Here is a 14,500-nt window from a genome sequence, read left to right on the forward strand (position 1 = left end):
TACTTTTTGGTCAAACAATTTGGCACCGTTTGGGGGGATTTCTTAGCCAAATTTCTTAGTTTCTTTTAGATCTAGAACCGGCGAAATGTCACTACCTACTCGAAAGAGCGGTAAGTAAGCCTTCGAGACAACAGTACCAAACTAGGTCAGGCTGCTACATAAAGTAGAAGTTATAACCAATGTCTATGCAAAACCCATGTCTCGCCTGTAACGATGGGTTTGGCACGACGTACGCACGATCAAAATAGGATTATGGTCATCTGGCATGACCATAGCCCCATTTGACGTATTTACCTTATATATTGACCCGCATTCCCACCCCTTGGGAGGGGATGACAGCTTATTGCGCGGTCTTTTGAAAAAATTGGCACATCCTGCCCTATTTTTACATTCTCCCACACATTGGATGGTCTATGAACGAAGTATGACATGTTTCCCTTGTTGTTGGTACAAATCGGACGAGATCGGACCAGGACTCGATTTCACCACTTCAGCGAGTGAGGTGGATCCAACCCATGCAAAGCCTAGACGCTGTTAAAGATGGAGCCGAACACGGCTGCTAAATCTGAAACCACCATTCGAGCACCAAGAGAAGCGAGTAACACTACAATGTCACTCCTTCTTTCACTGACTCATTGGGTCGAGGTAACGAAAAATTTCATTTTGGTTTATCTTCACTCTTGTGTTGGTTCGAACAGGAATGCGAGCACTCGCATGGGCAAGCAAAGGAGCATTCCAACTAGAAACAATGGAAGGAAAGCTACTACAAAACAATTAAAATGTTGCCCACCTCAAATACTTCAACTTCGTAAAAAGGACACCCCTCAAGTCGTACCCTTTTTCCCCCACCCGGGTTTTGTCCTAATTGGGTCTTCTCGGGGAGATTTCTGGCGAGGTGACGAAAGGGACGTCTCAAAGTTCAAGTATGATTCATCACCCTGCCTGCTGACTGCTTCCCCAGGCCGGGCGATGAAAGGACTAGATACATGGAAACTTCTCCAATATATGCATGGAACGAACATGTATAACATTTTCTAGTAAATGAAATAGAGCAACATTTTGTACTCTCCACCAAGATATCCTCCAATACATGCGAAGTTAAGCTAAACTGGGACTCACCCAGGAAGCGCACAAAAGCAAACGGGGACTCACCTAGGAAACGCATAGTATTCTCCAATGCAAGCGCACAAAAGCAAACTGGGACTCACCTAGGAAACGCAGAAGCTAAGCAAAATAGGGACTCACCCAGGGAACACCCAATATTCTCTAGTAAAAACAAAGCCGAGACAACGAGTTAATATTTCGACCTTAGTGTGAAATAACACCCCTACGGCCAATTGCCACCGCCAAAAGAAGAATTCGACCTCGCTCGAATTACAACGGGTTAACATTTCGACCTTAGCTCGAAATAACACCTTTATGGCCAACGGACACCGCCAAAAGAATAATTCGACCTCGTTCGAATTACAACGGGTTAATATTTTGACCTTAGCTCGAAATAACACCCCTACGGCCAATGGCCACCGCCAAAAGAAGAATTCGACCTCGCTCGAATTACAACAAGTTAACATTTCGACCTTAGCTCTAAATAACACACCTACGGCCAACGGCCACCGCCAAAAGGAGAATTCGACCTCGCTCGAATTACAACGGGTTAACATTTCGACCTTAGCTCGAAATAACACCCGTACGGCCAACGGCCACCGCCAAAAGAAGAATTTGACCTCGCTCGAATTACAATGGGTTAACATTTCGACCTTAGTTCAAAATAACACCCTTACAGCGGATGGCCATCACCGAATCGAATAGGTTACTATTTTGATCTTCCACAAAATAACACCTTTACGGCCACCGGCCATTGTCAAAACAAGTAGGTCACAATCCAACCTCGTTTGGAACAACACCTTTTACGGCCGCCGGCTACAGTCAAATAAAAGGAAAAGGCTGGCGTCATTCAAGTATAAGTCAAAAATTGACTTTGCCCAAAACAGCGACTCCAAATTCGATCTCGTTCAAATAAAGTTAGAAATTGGCCTCGCTCTAGATGACGGTTCCAAACTCAACCCCGGTCAAGTACACACTAAAAAATTAATTCTGCCTAAGTCAGCAAGTTTGAACTTAGTCCCACTCGAATGTTCGAGTCAAAAATAGCTTTGACCGAAAGGACGGATCCGAATTCAACCTTGTTAGAATCAAGGATGATACCGCCTAAAGAGACAAATTAGAAATAAATCTCGCCCGAATGTGCAAGTCCGAAGAAGCTCCATTCGGACTCACGCAACGAGACCCTACTCGATCCGGTCAAGGTCGGATTCCCAAATCGAAAAATTAGGGACTCGCCACACAAAATCCGAAGCTACGCCAAAACAAAAAGATGTAACAAGCAAGGGGAAGGGAAAGAAAATCAAAGGATATACAAAGGCGAAACAACTTCTTTATTTATATATACGTGCGCAATAGCCGCACCTTACAAAAGGCCAAAACGAGCCCGACAAAAAGACAAAGATGAACAAAAAAAATAATATATACTAAAGCAGTAACAACTTTTCACTCGGCATCATCACCGTCGTTCTCCCCATCATTGTCCGCAAGAAACTCCTCCTCAACATCAGCCTCATCACCGACCTCCGATATCGCAGGGTCGTAGCCGTAGTTGACACGAGTCTCTTGTGCCTTCACTCGGGCTTCTTCATAAGCAGCCTCAGAAACATTGCTCGTCTCCCAAAATCCTTGTATATATCTCGTTGGGCATCGGCATGGACCCAAAGCTCATGCAATTGACGAGGAACAGCGGCAGAGACAGATTCAACTTGAGCTAACAACTACGCCCTCTCAGCCTCAAGTGCCACGACCCGGTCGCCTAGGATCGAATCCTCCCAATCGATCTCGTTGATGCGCTCTTCGAGCCTCGCCTCCCTTAGTGTGGTCATTGCCATCTCGGACTCCTGCTTAGACTGAAGGATATGGATAGTGTCCTCCAACGCCGTCACACTTGATAAAGCTGACGCTCGAGGGTTCTCGGCATTATCCAACTCATCTACTTTTCTCTCCAGCTCGGCTAACTTCCCCCATACATTCTACACTCAAAGCCTCAACTCTGGCAGCATTCTGATCGAGTTCGGCTTGCAACAACAGCACTCAAGTTCCTCGTCCTAAAGATGCTCGCACTCTATAGCGACCCCCTTTCCCAACTCAAGTTCCTCGTCCTTAGCATGAAGTAGCTCCTCGAGCTCACTACACATGCGAATGGACTACATCAGCTTCTTATCCCTTTTCTCCAACTCCTCCCCGAGAGATTGATTGACAGTGCTCGCTCTGAGCCGCTCATGCATATCACGACATTTTTTGCGATAACGCCGATACTTTTCAAGCATCATCAGAAAAATCTTGGCCCGGGTCTCGGCCCTGCAAGCACTCTCTATCTCCAGCATGTAAGTCTAAAAATAGCAAGGAGAAGAGAGTCGATAAGAGCCAAAGTAAAAAAACAAACAAAGAAGAGAAACTTACCCTCAAGCCTAACGCGGCCACACCTTGCGATAGTTTGGCATCGCTAACTTCCTGAAGAGACCCGCTTTTTGTGGCAGAGCATAGAAGGCCAAACTGCGGCACAAAATCCACCGTATCTTGCAGAAGGTTGAGATTCGACGGGATTTCGAGTATTCGGGAAGGACCTCTCGCTCTTACCACAGTTCGCGTAAAGCCCTCCTCGAACATCCTAACATAGTTAGGATCGAGGTCAGATTCAAACTCGTAATCGTCCACCATGATGCCTTTCCCCCCCTCTTTGGCCAAAGAAGAAGTGCGGTTCGGCCAGGAAGACGAAGGGCCGCCCAAGATAGTAATTGAAATCCTGGGACTCCGTCTCTCCACCACATCAGCCTATTGACCACTCACAACAGGTGCTGTGTCCACAGCAGGGCTGACATCATCTCTGATTTCTATCAACGCCAGGGTAAGGGTACCCCTCAAAGAAGTATCGGCCGGGGAAACCTCTTTCAACACCACCCTTCGTCTCTTCGGTGGGTCCTCCTTACTACTTACGCGAGAAGATTCGTCGACTGGACAGGGTGCAGGGGGGAGTAATCTCCGAACATGCAGCTTCGGCCATAGGTGCAGGCTGAGTAGTTCTTGATACAGGACATGCAGTAGCCCTCAGCGTAGGATGAATAGAAGGCGCTGGTTGACGCAACGCAAGCAGAGGAGCCCTCGTCCTTCGCACCCTCCCTGTCAGTAATGAAATACGGTCATACAACGACAAAATCAAACTATAAGGCAAAGAACAAAGAACTGCAATGGGCTCACTCACCAGTGAGAGGCTTACGCCTATATCTCTCATAGAAGGACGCCCACACGCAAACCCCCATTGTATAGGGAAGAATGGCGTTTACCCACTCACGGATGTCGTCAACTGGCAGGGGAGGCAATCTCTCGGCTACGAAAGCGAAAACAAGTCATTAGCAATGCCATCTAAAGAAGAACGGTCGACGATCGCCTTAGAATCGCAAAATAAACAAAGGAAAACTTACGTGTGAAGTTCCACGTCTCAAGGAACCCCGCCGAGTCCGCCATAAGGTGTTTTATCCGCACATAAAAATAGCTTTCCTAGAAGCGGTGATTAGCCTTATCATCCATCTTCACCATCAAACTCTTGGTTCTTTGATGACACATGTGGATCATCGTGCCTAAAATAAATTGAGGGACAAAAATATTAAGAATATGCCCCAAAGTGATCCCTCGACCGGCGAGCTCCACATACTTGAGAAGCATGAGGAAGAGCTTGTATGCGTACGTTGAAAGCTAAACCGGGCACACTTCGTAAAAACGACAGAAGTCCACCACTAGAGAGGGGGGAGGAAACATATATCCGACAATAAAAGGATACGCGTAAAATGGGCAGTACCCCGGGCGGTGCAAGTGCACAATGTCCGTTCCCGTCGCCGGCGCCATTTCGATATGGTTTGGAATTCCCCACTTGGTCTTGAGCGCCATAATCGCCACTTTATCCATGGTAGAAGGGACAGGTTCTGGTTCTTCTCCGGTGATGCTGTTAAAATCAGTCCATAATTTCCCCAGGTAGGGTAGTATCTCAGCCATTATCGGAACTCCCTCATCTTCCGTCACCTCCACTCCCTCTCTAAGAGGAGGTACTTCATTTTCCAGCACCGGAGCTTCGACGAATTTGTCGGTCTGGGAAGGAGTACCAACTATTTGACTAACTTGATTGAAATAAACAAGAGTGATGAAGGAAAAGAGAAGATGGTCACGTCAAATTCAGACGAAAGCAGAAGTATGAAATCGAAAGTATGAAATATTGAAGAGGGTGGAAGTTTGCAAAATTCCTCAGGTAAACCGAAAAGTGTAACAATCGAATGATAGGTTCCCCCTATTTATAGGAACATGAATGTCCTAAGTGGGAAACCCAAGAGCCGCCAATCAAAAAATTGAAAGGGCACGGGAAACGATACGGTTCTTGGGAAACGTGCGCCATAATGATGCATAATGGGTATCCATGATATCTCGAATCGATGCAACGATTCAGCTCCGAACTGACATAACAGTCCGATGATACCACTGAAGCATCACGTCGCCGCCTCGATTTAAGGACCTCGTTCAATGCTATTAAATTTCTCCTAATTATTGAATCGATAGAGTCCACCCGTTGTGGACGGAAGGACTAACTCTATGGGTCAAAATCTGATCATAGAATGGTTGTTCTTAAAGGGAACGACAAGGGGTCGCCCAAGCCGTAATCATGCCCTCGAGGCGTGATAGCAAAGAGCATCTCGGTCACTGCCGGGGTCAAATCGTCGGAAAGCTTACATCGCAGAAGAAGCGTAATGTTTGAGCGAGCGATAAAGGGTACAATCATAAGAAAGTACGCCGGTCAAAGATCATTGGATAAAAGAAAAATTGCTAATATATATAGGGGGAGCTGAGCCTAGAGAAAGGGGGGTGATTCTTGATAGCCATCACAATAGAGTCAACAAGGGGAATCTCTTCGTCCCCCATAATTTCTTCTCCTTCCTTACTTCCATGATCATGGTGCAAATCTGTCTTAGATGTAAGCCTATCATTCATATTCGATGTACAATAATTATATTAAGAAATATTACACGTTCTTATTCTTCTTCGATTTTCGTATTCATCATATTTGGATCTAAAATTAATTATGTTTGGCTAAGATTTACCTTCTATATCTCTGATAATTAGTTTGACAAAAGGGTTTAATACTTTTTGGTCAAACAACAACCATTTGTCATCATCATTCTTGCTACCAAAAGGGAATGTGCTCTCTCCGAATAATTTCTACTATCCCGACCAGTAATTTCTTGCCTTGGAGCATCAAAATTTGCACAACCTGGTAAACATGCTTGGTGATGTGGAGCATTTTCTAAGGTTTGTGAAGTCAAACAAATGAAAAGTGCTTAGGATAAGTTTCTAAAATAAACTAATTTTGACAAGTATTTTTTTCTTTCTAAAATGCTTTTTTTCAAAACTACTTTTAGTAAGAAGCGGTTTGTATTTAGTTAATTAATTTAAAAATCACTTTTGAGCAGCAATTAGTATCTGGCCAAATACTTTAATTTTAAAAAAAAGTACTTTTTTGAAAGAAAAAGAAAATGCTTTTGGCTTTGGAGAATCTTGGTCATACAAGCTATAGTTCCAAGGGAGCTTTTTTTTTTTTTTTTGACTTGTATCTGACTATGTTCTTAACTTTAAGAATTGCACAATAGCGTACTTTTTTGGTTCCAAAAATATACTTGTTTTTTTATAAATAAATCCCTACCAGGCAGGGTACCTGCATGGCTTCTAACCTGATACAATCATGAGTAAAATATGGACGTGTAAGAGTGTGTTTGGTATGAAGGAAAACATTTTCTGTCATACCAAACACACCTAAGAGTCAAAAATTCTAGTATCATCTTAGGATTTAAATGACATCCTAAAATGATAATACAGGATGAAGTGTTAATAAAATGAAGCATCTTTATCATGCTAACAATCAAAAATTCCATGGCTAACTTTTTGTTGGACATCGAAGCATGAAAAGATTAAAAAATTCCTTTAGCTGGCAGCTATTCAAATGAGTTCCAATAAATAGCCCAGTAATTTATTTGAACCGATAAACTATTTCTTTGTTTAGTTCAAGTCCTTTATTTTTTTTCTAGCTATTGCCAATTAAGACGTTTTTTTTTGAGTATTTCCATCTCTGCAAATATAATCTACATGAAGAAATTTCCACAAAACACTGTTGATCCCAAAAGAAAGTAAGAAAACAGAACCAAGAAACTAGTTAGCCAAATATACCAAATAAGAGATATTAATAATTTCCAAGCACAACCTTCAAATGATTCAACCATTAACAAGAGAATGAACCAAAGCCAAATGCATAGACCTTTGCATAACAAGCCCCACTATTTAACAGATGGACATGACATTTACATGACTGAAAATCACTAAATCGTCAATGAGGAAAAACAATTAGGTCATTGGTTTATCTACCCAATGGTACAACTGGATTACACAGAAAGAAAGCCAGTAGAACACTTTAGCAGATCATATGTGAAGCACAGGTATATCGTTGGTTCCATTTTGTGAATGAGTCTCCAATGTTCTAATGGCTCGTGCCATTTCTTTGTCAGCCTTGATTCTTACTTTTCTTTTCTCCACTTCTTCACCAAAACATATATTACCACTCGAGGACTGCAACAATCTGGATGCCACTGGTTTTGATCTACACGGCCAATAGTGAAATCCTCTGCAGCTGCTTGTAAGAAGTACTCAAGGATAGCATCTGCCACAAGAAAATCACATGATATATATCTATCTCCAGACCATCTGAAGTTTAGTAATATCCAGAGTCTATACCGTTCCGGAGTTCTCCAGCTAAAATAACTGTTGTCTGAGTACCAGAGAGGTTGAGAAGTGTTGCTAACAAATCCATGACAGCTCCCTCACTATAAATCACGTCTGATCCAAGTACTGAAATACAAATATATTCAGAACATGAAACAGTAAACTAAAATCAAGGATATGCAAACTGGACAAGTGACCAGAGACCATTTACCTGGCCTTTGGAACATGAAAGAAGAGAAAGGGGGTGGTATGTGAGCTATCACGCTGAGTATGTGATATTTTTTAAATAACAGAGAAATCCCCTAGGGCTAGCTGGCTCGCAATTCGAAACTAAGTGGATAATGGATCAGTCCCTCTATCCTTCTCCACTTAAATACAGACTTTTATCCATGACAGGGTTCAAACTCGTCTGCTCAACCCACACATCATATGCTGCAGTCTTACCTCTGCACCAAACCCTGAGGGTCCCTAAAAAATCTTTTGGCATGTCAACGTAGAAAACATTGAGGTGGTGTCCCATGTTTTGCTATGGGTAGAGGGAGCGGTGAGAGGGTGTAAAGCTGTAGGTAAGAACATCCATTTTCTTTGCAAGATTAGGTGGCAACAGTGTTTCATAAATAGGCAAAATTAATCAGACCCAACAAATTCTAAAAAAAAAAAAGATAAGAGTATCAACAACCCATATACGCTCAGCAGCAATTTTGGACTGGTCTAAAACTGATAGCACGAACAACCTATATATACCTACTTGCTAACTCAGAAAAGGAAAACAAGTTAAACTCACTCCCCGACCTAAAATGAAAACAAGGAAACAAATTGTTATAGATGACCAATCGGGGAGTGAGTACGTACCCTCTCAATACATCTCTTCTGATTCAGGGCCAACTCCTACAGCCCCAGCTTCACATACTTCCCAAGCCCTACAACGTGTACCGTCTGAGTTGTCTGATGGCTCAACAACAGGCAGCGGTGAATACTCCACCTCCCCCACAGCTTCAGTATCTGGGGAGAGTGTAGAAGGTGGGACGAATAGTGATAATGAGGTACCGGACAGTGGTGTGCCCCAGGTTGGGGGTGTTGAATGAACTAGAAAACCTGAAGTTTGGGAAGATCGATTTGTCAGCTAGGTGGCGTTCCACAAGTTTAGGGAATGGTGGCCATTACAGAAGTTGATTCTTGAGAGAAGCTTCATTGACAAAGAACTTCCACCCCTACACCCCAATGTTCATAGATAGTTTCAGGCTCGAGCGGGTTGGGAGTTCTTTAAAGATAATTGTTTGAAGGCAAATAAGCATATGGTCAAGGAATTTTACAGCAATGTGGCCCATATCTTGAAGGTCACTAAGGTGACCAAGGTGAGAAACAAATATGTGGTATTCACCGGGAGGGAACTGAATGAATACTTGGGGTTCATTGATGAAGATGAGTCCCTTTACAATGAAAAGTTAGAAATGGGCGAGGAGGTTCGTCCGTGGTTAGCTTCATACCTGGAAATCCCGGGTACGGTTCCAGAATGGCAAAGTGCATAACAACCCATATACACCCACCGCAACTTTTCAAGTGAGGGAGAAATGAAATTAGGTTTTGATTCTGGTCGGACTTTGTAAGAAAGCTTCTTAAGAGCAGGAGCAAGGGTCAAAACAAACTGATTCATTTGTAGTTGTTATGCAGCCACTTGACATCCTTATCAATTTTTTTTTTTTTTAAAAAGGAAAAAATAAAACAAAAGTAGCCAATTGACATATATCTCTTATTGAAGATGTAATTTTCTCCATATTTAGTCTATTGATTACATACATAGATCTACTCACCACTTGTCAACGGACAAATTGATTTCAAAGAGGGGGGGGGGTGTTACCCATTTTGCCTTTCAGGATTGCTCTAATATATTAAAAGCCTAAAGCTGGCAAATGTCTCAACTTAATAGAAGCCAGTCATATACACAACAACAACTTCAAGTTCTACAAAACCTTCATTCGATAAGGCTTCTAATCTATAAATGAAAAAAGGATTATTGACAAGAATTCTGGAAAAATAATACTTCTGTGGTTAGACAGTTAAATAGTATATAACTAATTCTAGTTCACCTCCTCCACAAAGAAAAGATAAGGATAAGAAAAGAAAATAACAATATAAAGCAATATGCGACAACATTGTGAAGGGAAACTAAACAACCGCAGATATAAGAATATGGTATTTGATTATGTATTGTGAATAAAATGCTATAGGGAATGAGACCATCTCAGATTATTACCATAATCTGGCAAAGGATCCTTTATATCATGATCTAGCTCATCTCCCCATGTGAGCTCATCCACTGTTGCAGAACCTCTTACATCTCCATACAAATTAGCCTCTACATTTTTCTTCAGTAGCCTCAGTCTATCCGGTAGGTCAGTAAGAATAACTTGACCACCCAAAAGAGCTGCAATGCAGCTGGAAACATTGTATGAGAAACTTAATAAGAGAATTGTACCATTTAACAACAGTATACTTATGCCATGTAAAGTGAGTGATTTAAACATTTAATTTCTACTACTAGCTACCAACATAAATTTGTGAGCAAGTACTTTACTTTGTGCACATGCCATGCCTTGTTTATCATACACATTCCGGAGACAAGAAACTACAATAGGAACTAATCCAAACATTATTTTGTTGGAACGTGCAAGTGCACCGTTTCAAACTCTTGACTGCCATCCACTAGCTTAAACCAATAATGACTGGAAAATCATTTTGACAAATCAGATATCAACAACAACAACAACAACAAACCCAGTGAAATCCCACAAGTGGAGTCTGGGAAGGATAGTGTATACGCCGACCTTACCCCTACCCTAGGGAGGTAGAGGGGCTGTTTTCAAAAGCCCCTCGGCTCGAGAGGATGCGAATCAAATATCAATGTCATAAAATATAAACAGCATTACCCAACTAATCCACAGCCAGAGCCCAACTCAACAACCTTCTTGCCTTGAAGATGAATTCTTCCTGATTCTACAGCGTGCTCCAAGAATTTCCCAAGGACCACTCCACTATCCCACATTACAGAACCAGTTACTCCAGGAGTACCCTGAAATACAAAATACAGCTTGGTCGTTAGAAATTTGATGTGTGTGTGTGTGTGTGTGTGTGTGAGAGAGAGAGAGAGAGAGAGAGAGAGAGCAACCGAAATAATGTCAATGCTTTACCAGTGCAAGGAGATCACATTGTTTCACAAGCATTTCAACTTTCAGCAGATAAACTAACAGCAGCTAACCTAAATTGCCTCTGGGTCAAGTCATTGCCAAAGCTTATTAGTCATCTCATAAGTTACTATTCCAAGTGTCTAACTGACACAAACTTTAGCCAAGTCATCATAATTTTCAAGAGTAAAAGCAGAATATGCAGCTAAAGTTCATATACACTAGGACTAGGTGTTATTTTTTTTATCACTATACAATAGGTGTGATTTACTATATATAAAACATCTCGAGCTACTGATTCTGATGTTGCCCTAATTCTGTTCGAGAGGCCCATGGTAGCAAGAAGTACAAGTCAGACAAGTGGGAGGGGAGTGCAGGTTATTTGAAGTAATGAGGATTTGATCCGTTAGCAATTAACAATAATACCAGTATCTCCTTTGTCCTGTGTAAGGAAAGGACATGGGAAGAATACATACCTATAAGACAATGACCTTCAAAGGCAATGACAAGGAAAAAATAACGCTAACAGTGTTGGCTTAAAATTAACAGTAGGCTGAACTAGATGGATTGTAACAGCAGAATTAACTTACTAATGATTCCCAAATGAGTATCATAATGCGCCAGAAATGGGCTATGAAATTTTGGCATACGAAAATTACATGCTGCTGTTCTCAAAAAAAGGGCTATGAAATGAACTGCACTCCACCAATGGGTTTGTTTTTCTTTTGTCCTTTTATGGGCAGTTCACATATAAAACATGCGACCTATAGCCCAATAGTGATATCCGTTTCAGTAAAAAAGTTAAGCTTATTTTATGCACTATTTAACAGTAGGTCACATGTTTAACCAGCGTAAGAAGCATGCAATCTACTTTTAAATTGAGCCTAGTGTAAACTAACTTTTTGACGGAAACGAGAATCATTATTGGGCTACATGTCACATTTTTTATAGGTGAACTGCCCTAAATGGGCAAAAAAAGAGAAGAACCCATTAGTGGAGCGCAGTTCATTTCAGAGCCCATTTTGGGCGCAGACTCCAATTAATGTTCAGCAGGAGACAATACTCCTCTTTGTTCCTAAGCTTACTTCTTGAAAATGTTCTAGTTGTGATAATCATGTATTGAACCTTGAGAAAAAAGACCATGTCCTAAATTTGCTCAAGTTTCTCGAAGGTCAGATCACGCTATTTGTCGTTGGATGGTTGGCAGTTTGTTTTCACTGACTTTGCTGCACTTAAAATTGACTGCTAAATTTAGTTACTAGTTACTACTCATAAGATCTTCTGCCTGTTAAAAACCATGGAACTTGATCAATGATGATAACTTTCATGTGGTAATTTGCTTCTCGGGTATTAACTCTTTAGACTTAACTCATTATAAGAATGACAAAATCCATGTTTATCTGGCTCACTCTTTTCACTCATCTTCATGAAGTCCTTAAAAACTTGCCAATTGATAAGTCGATGTGGATTTGGGAATTCAGTCTAATTGGCTGATTATATACCCAAAACAACCAAATATTAACTCAAAACCCCCATAATCTACTAATCATAATTAACCAATTTATAATTTTCTAAGCATAGAAAAAGTTTCTCCCGACAATTTCATCAATTTCTCTCCATAAAGAATAAAAACTTACTTTATCTTCATTTGATAATTAAACAAACTACCAGAAAGAACCCCCCTCCCCAAAAAAAAAAAAAAAAAAGTACTCATTTTGACCTTAAGCGAGTTAAATCAAGAGTAATCCATTAAGAAATAAAGGAAAAACTATCTAAAACAAGCCATAAATAATGGTGGAGCTATAAATCATGTATGAAAATTTAAAGTTAACTTGTTTCTACGTATAAAAAGGTACATTTTTTTCCGGAACAAATAAAAAAGGAAAGTGAATCACGTAATTTGGGACAGAGGGAGTGCACAAACCAGGTTAGAAGGGGACTGAAGAATGGAGAGAGAGCGGCCACAAGCGTCAATAGGGATCTGGAGAGAAGTTTGACGGGCGAAGGCATTGGGCTTTGAAAACGTTGGCTGTTGAATTCCCCAAAGCAACATAGTCTCCTCTGCTGGCTCTTCACTGTTCACCAATCTCACCTTTCCTCTGTACATTCCTAACTCTTCAACCATCCTCTCTTCCTCTTCCTCCTCGTATGAGTACTCTTTCTCCTCAGCTTTTCCGGCGAGGTTTGTTTCATCTCTTACGATGCCGTCGACGTTCATGGCTCAGTGCTCTCCGCGCTTGCGCTCCTGCGAGAGGGTTTAGAGTTTAGACCCTCTTCGGCACTTTTTGGGTTGGTCATTCGCAGAAGCGAGTGCACAAATAGCCATATTTAGGAAGCTATTTAAGGAGTAGTCATAATTTATAATGTTTTAAAATTTAACCATTTTAGAATTAACTTTAGACCGGTAAGAATTTTTTTTTTATAAAGGCACCTGGGGCGCTGATTATTATTAAGAATTAAAAATAAAGAGAGTTATTATAGTGTCGGATTGATCTTATCGGAACAATCCCTAGTTTGTCTTTGCAGAAAGTAGAGAAAACAAATAAAGGTGGTTCACTCCAGAAGTGCTCGCCACACTCGGCATTAACATGTGAGTTACAGTTGCTTCCAAACTTCGCTCATGTGTGCGCCACTTGATTTCCTTCACGGTAGACATGCCTAACTTCCGGTTGATCCAGTGCTTCTAACAAGAACCTGCAATCATGGAGAAGATTAGCATTAGCTTTAGTGTGACAATTGTCATGTAGGAATTGTAGTAATACCTAGCAATCGGTTTCCACTATAAGCGGTATTCCATATTTTTTTGTGAACGCAAGTTTCAATCCTTTTAGTAGGGCGATGATTTCAGCTTGGATGGGTGATGAGGCCATTGTATGGTAAGAGAATCCATCAATCCATTGACCCTTGGAATCTATGATGATTCCGCTTGCTCCTCCTTTATCAGAGTTTTTTTGGTGTGCACCATTTAAATTGAGTTTATAGATGTTGTGTGGTTAGGGGTCCATTTTAGCAATATTTTGGTCATTATTGGGTGTTTGAAATTCTGATTTGCGAGACAGAGATATTCCATTGCGTACATAATTATTTTTCTGGTATCAATGTGGTGGGAGTCATTATTGAAGAGGTTTTGGTTGCGATTTAGCCAAATATGCCAAAGGATAATAGGGGTTATTATTGCCAAAGGTATGGAAAAATTGTTTGGTCGAGCATCTAAGGTACAATTTTCTTTTATCCAGTCAAGATAGTTTGAATGTGTTGGTGGACTGATGTTTAGTTATCCCCATATGTTGCTGTTGATGGGACATTGAAAGATGAGGTGGTATTTATTTTCCTCTATACCACAGTGTTTGCAAGAATTATTTTCTATTATGTTTCTTTGGTATAGAACAGCCGCAGTTGGTAGTCGTTGGTGTAGTAGCAGCCAAAGGAAGGTTTTTAGTTTGTTATGGCAGTGTACTTTC

At 41.2% G+C, this 14,500-nt stretch overlaps 1 protein-coding gene across 1 annotated transcript; it reads right to left on the reverse strand.

The window, feature by feature from the left end:
* Nucleotides 1-7,372: 7,372 nt before the first annotated feature.
* On the reverse strand, nt 7,373-13,369 carry LOC107798406 (uncharacterized). The gene is made up of 5 exons (XM_016621389.2): nt 12,964-13,369; nt 10,785-10,927; nt 10,112-10,293; nt 7,870-7,983; nt 7,373-7,795 (listed from the first exon to the last, which is right to left on the reverse strand). Exons 1-5 carry the CDS (start codon nt 13,255-13,257, stop codon nt 7,653-7,655), a joined length of 876 nt encoding a protein of 291 aa, XP_016476875.2. The 5' UTR covers nt 13,258-13,369; the 3' UTR covers nt 7,373-7,652.
* Nucleotides 13,370-14,500: the final 1,131 nt, after the last annotated feature.

Source organism: Nicotiana tabacum, chromosome 5, assembly GCF_000715075.1.
Source record: "Nicotiana tabacum cultivar K326 chromosome 5, ASM71507v2, whole genome shotgun sequence".
Taxonomy (NCBI): Eukaryota; Viridiplantae; Streptophyta; class Magnoliopsida; order Solanales; family Solanaceae; genus Nicotiana; species Nicotiana tabacum.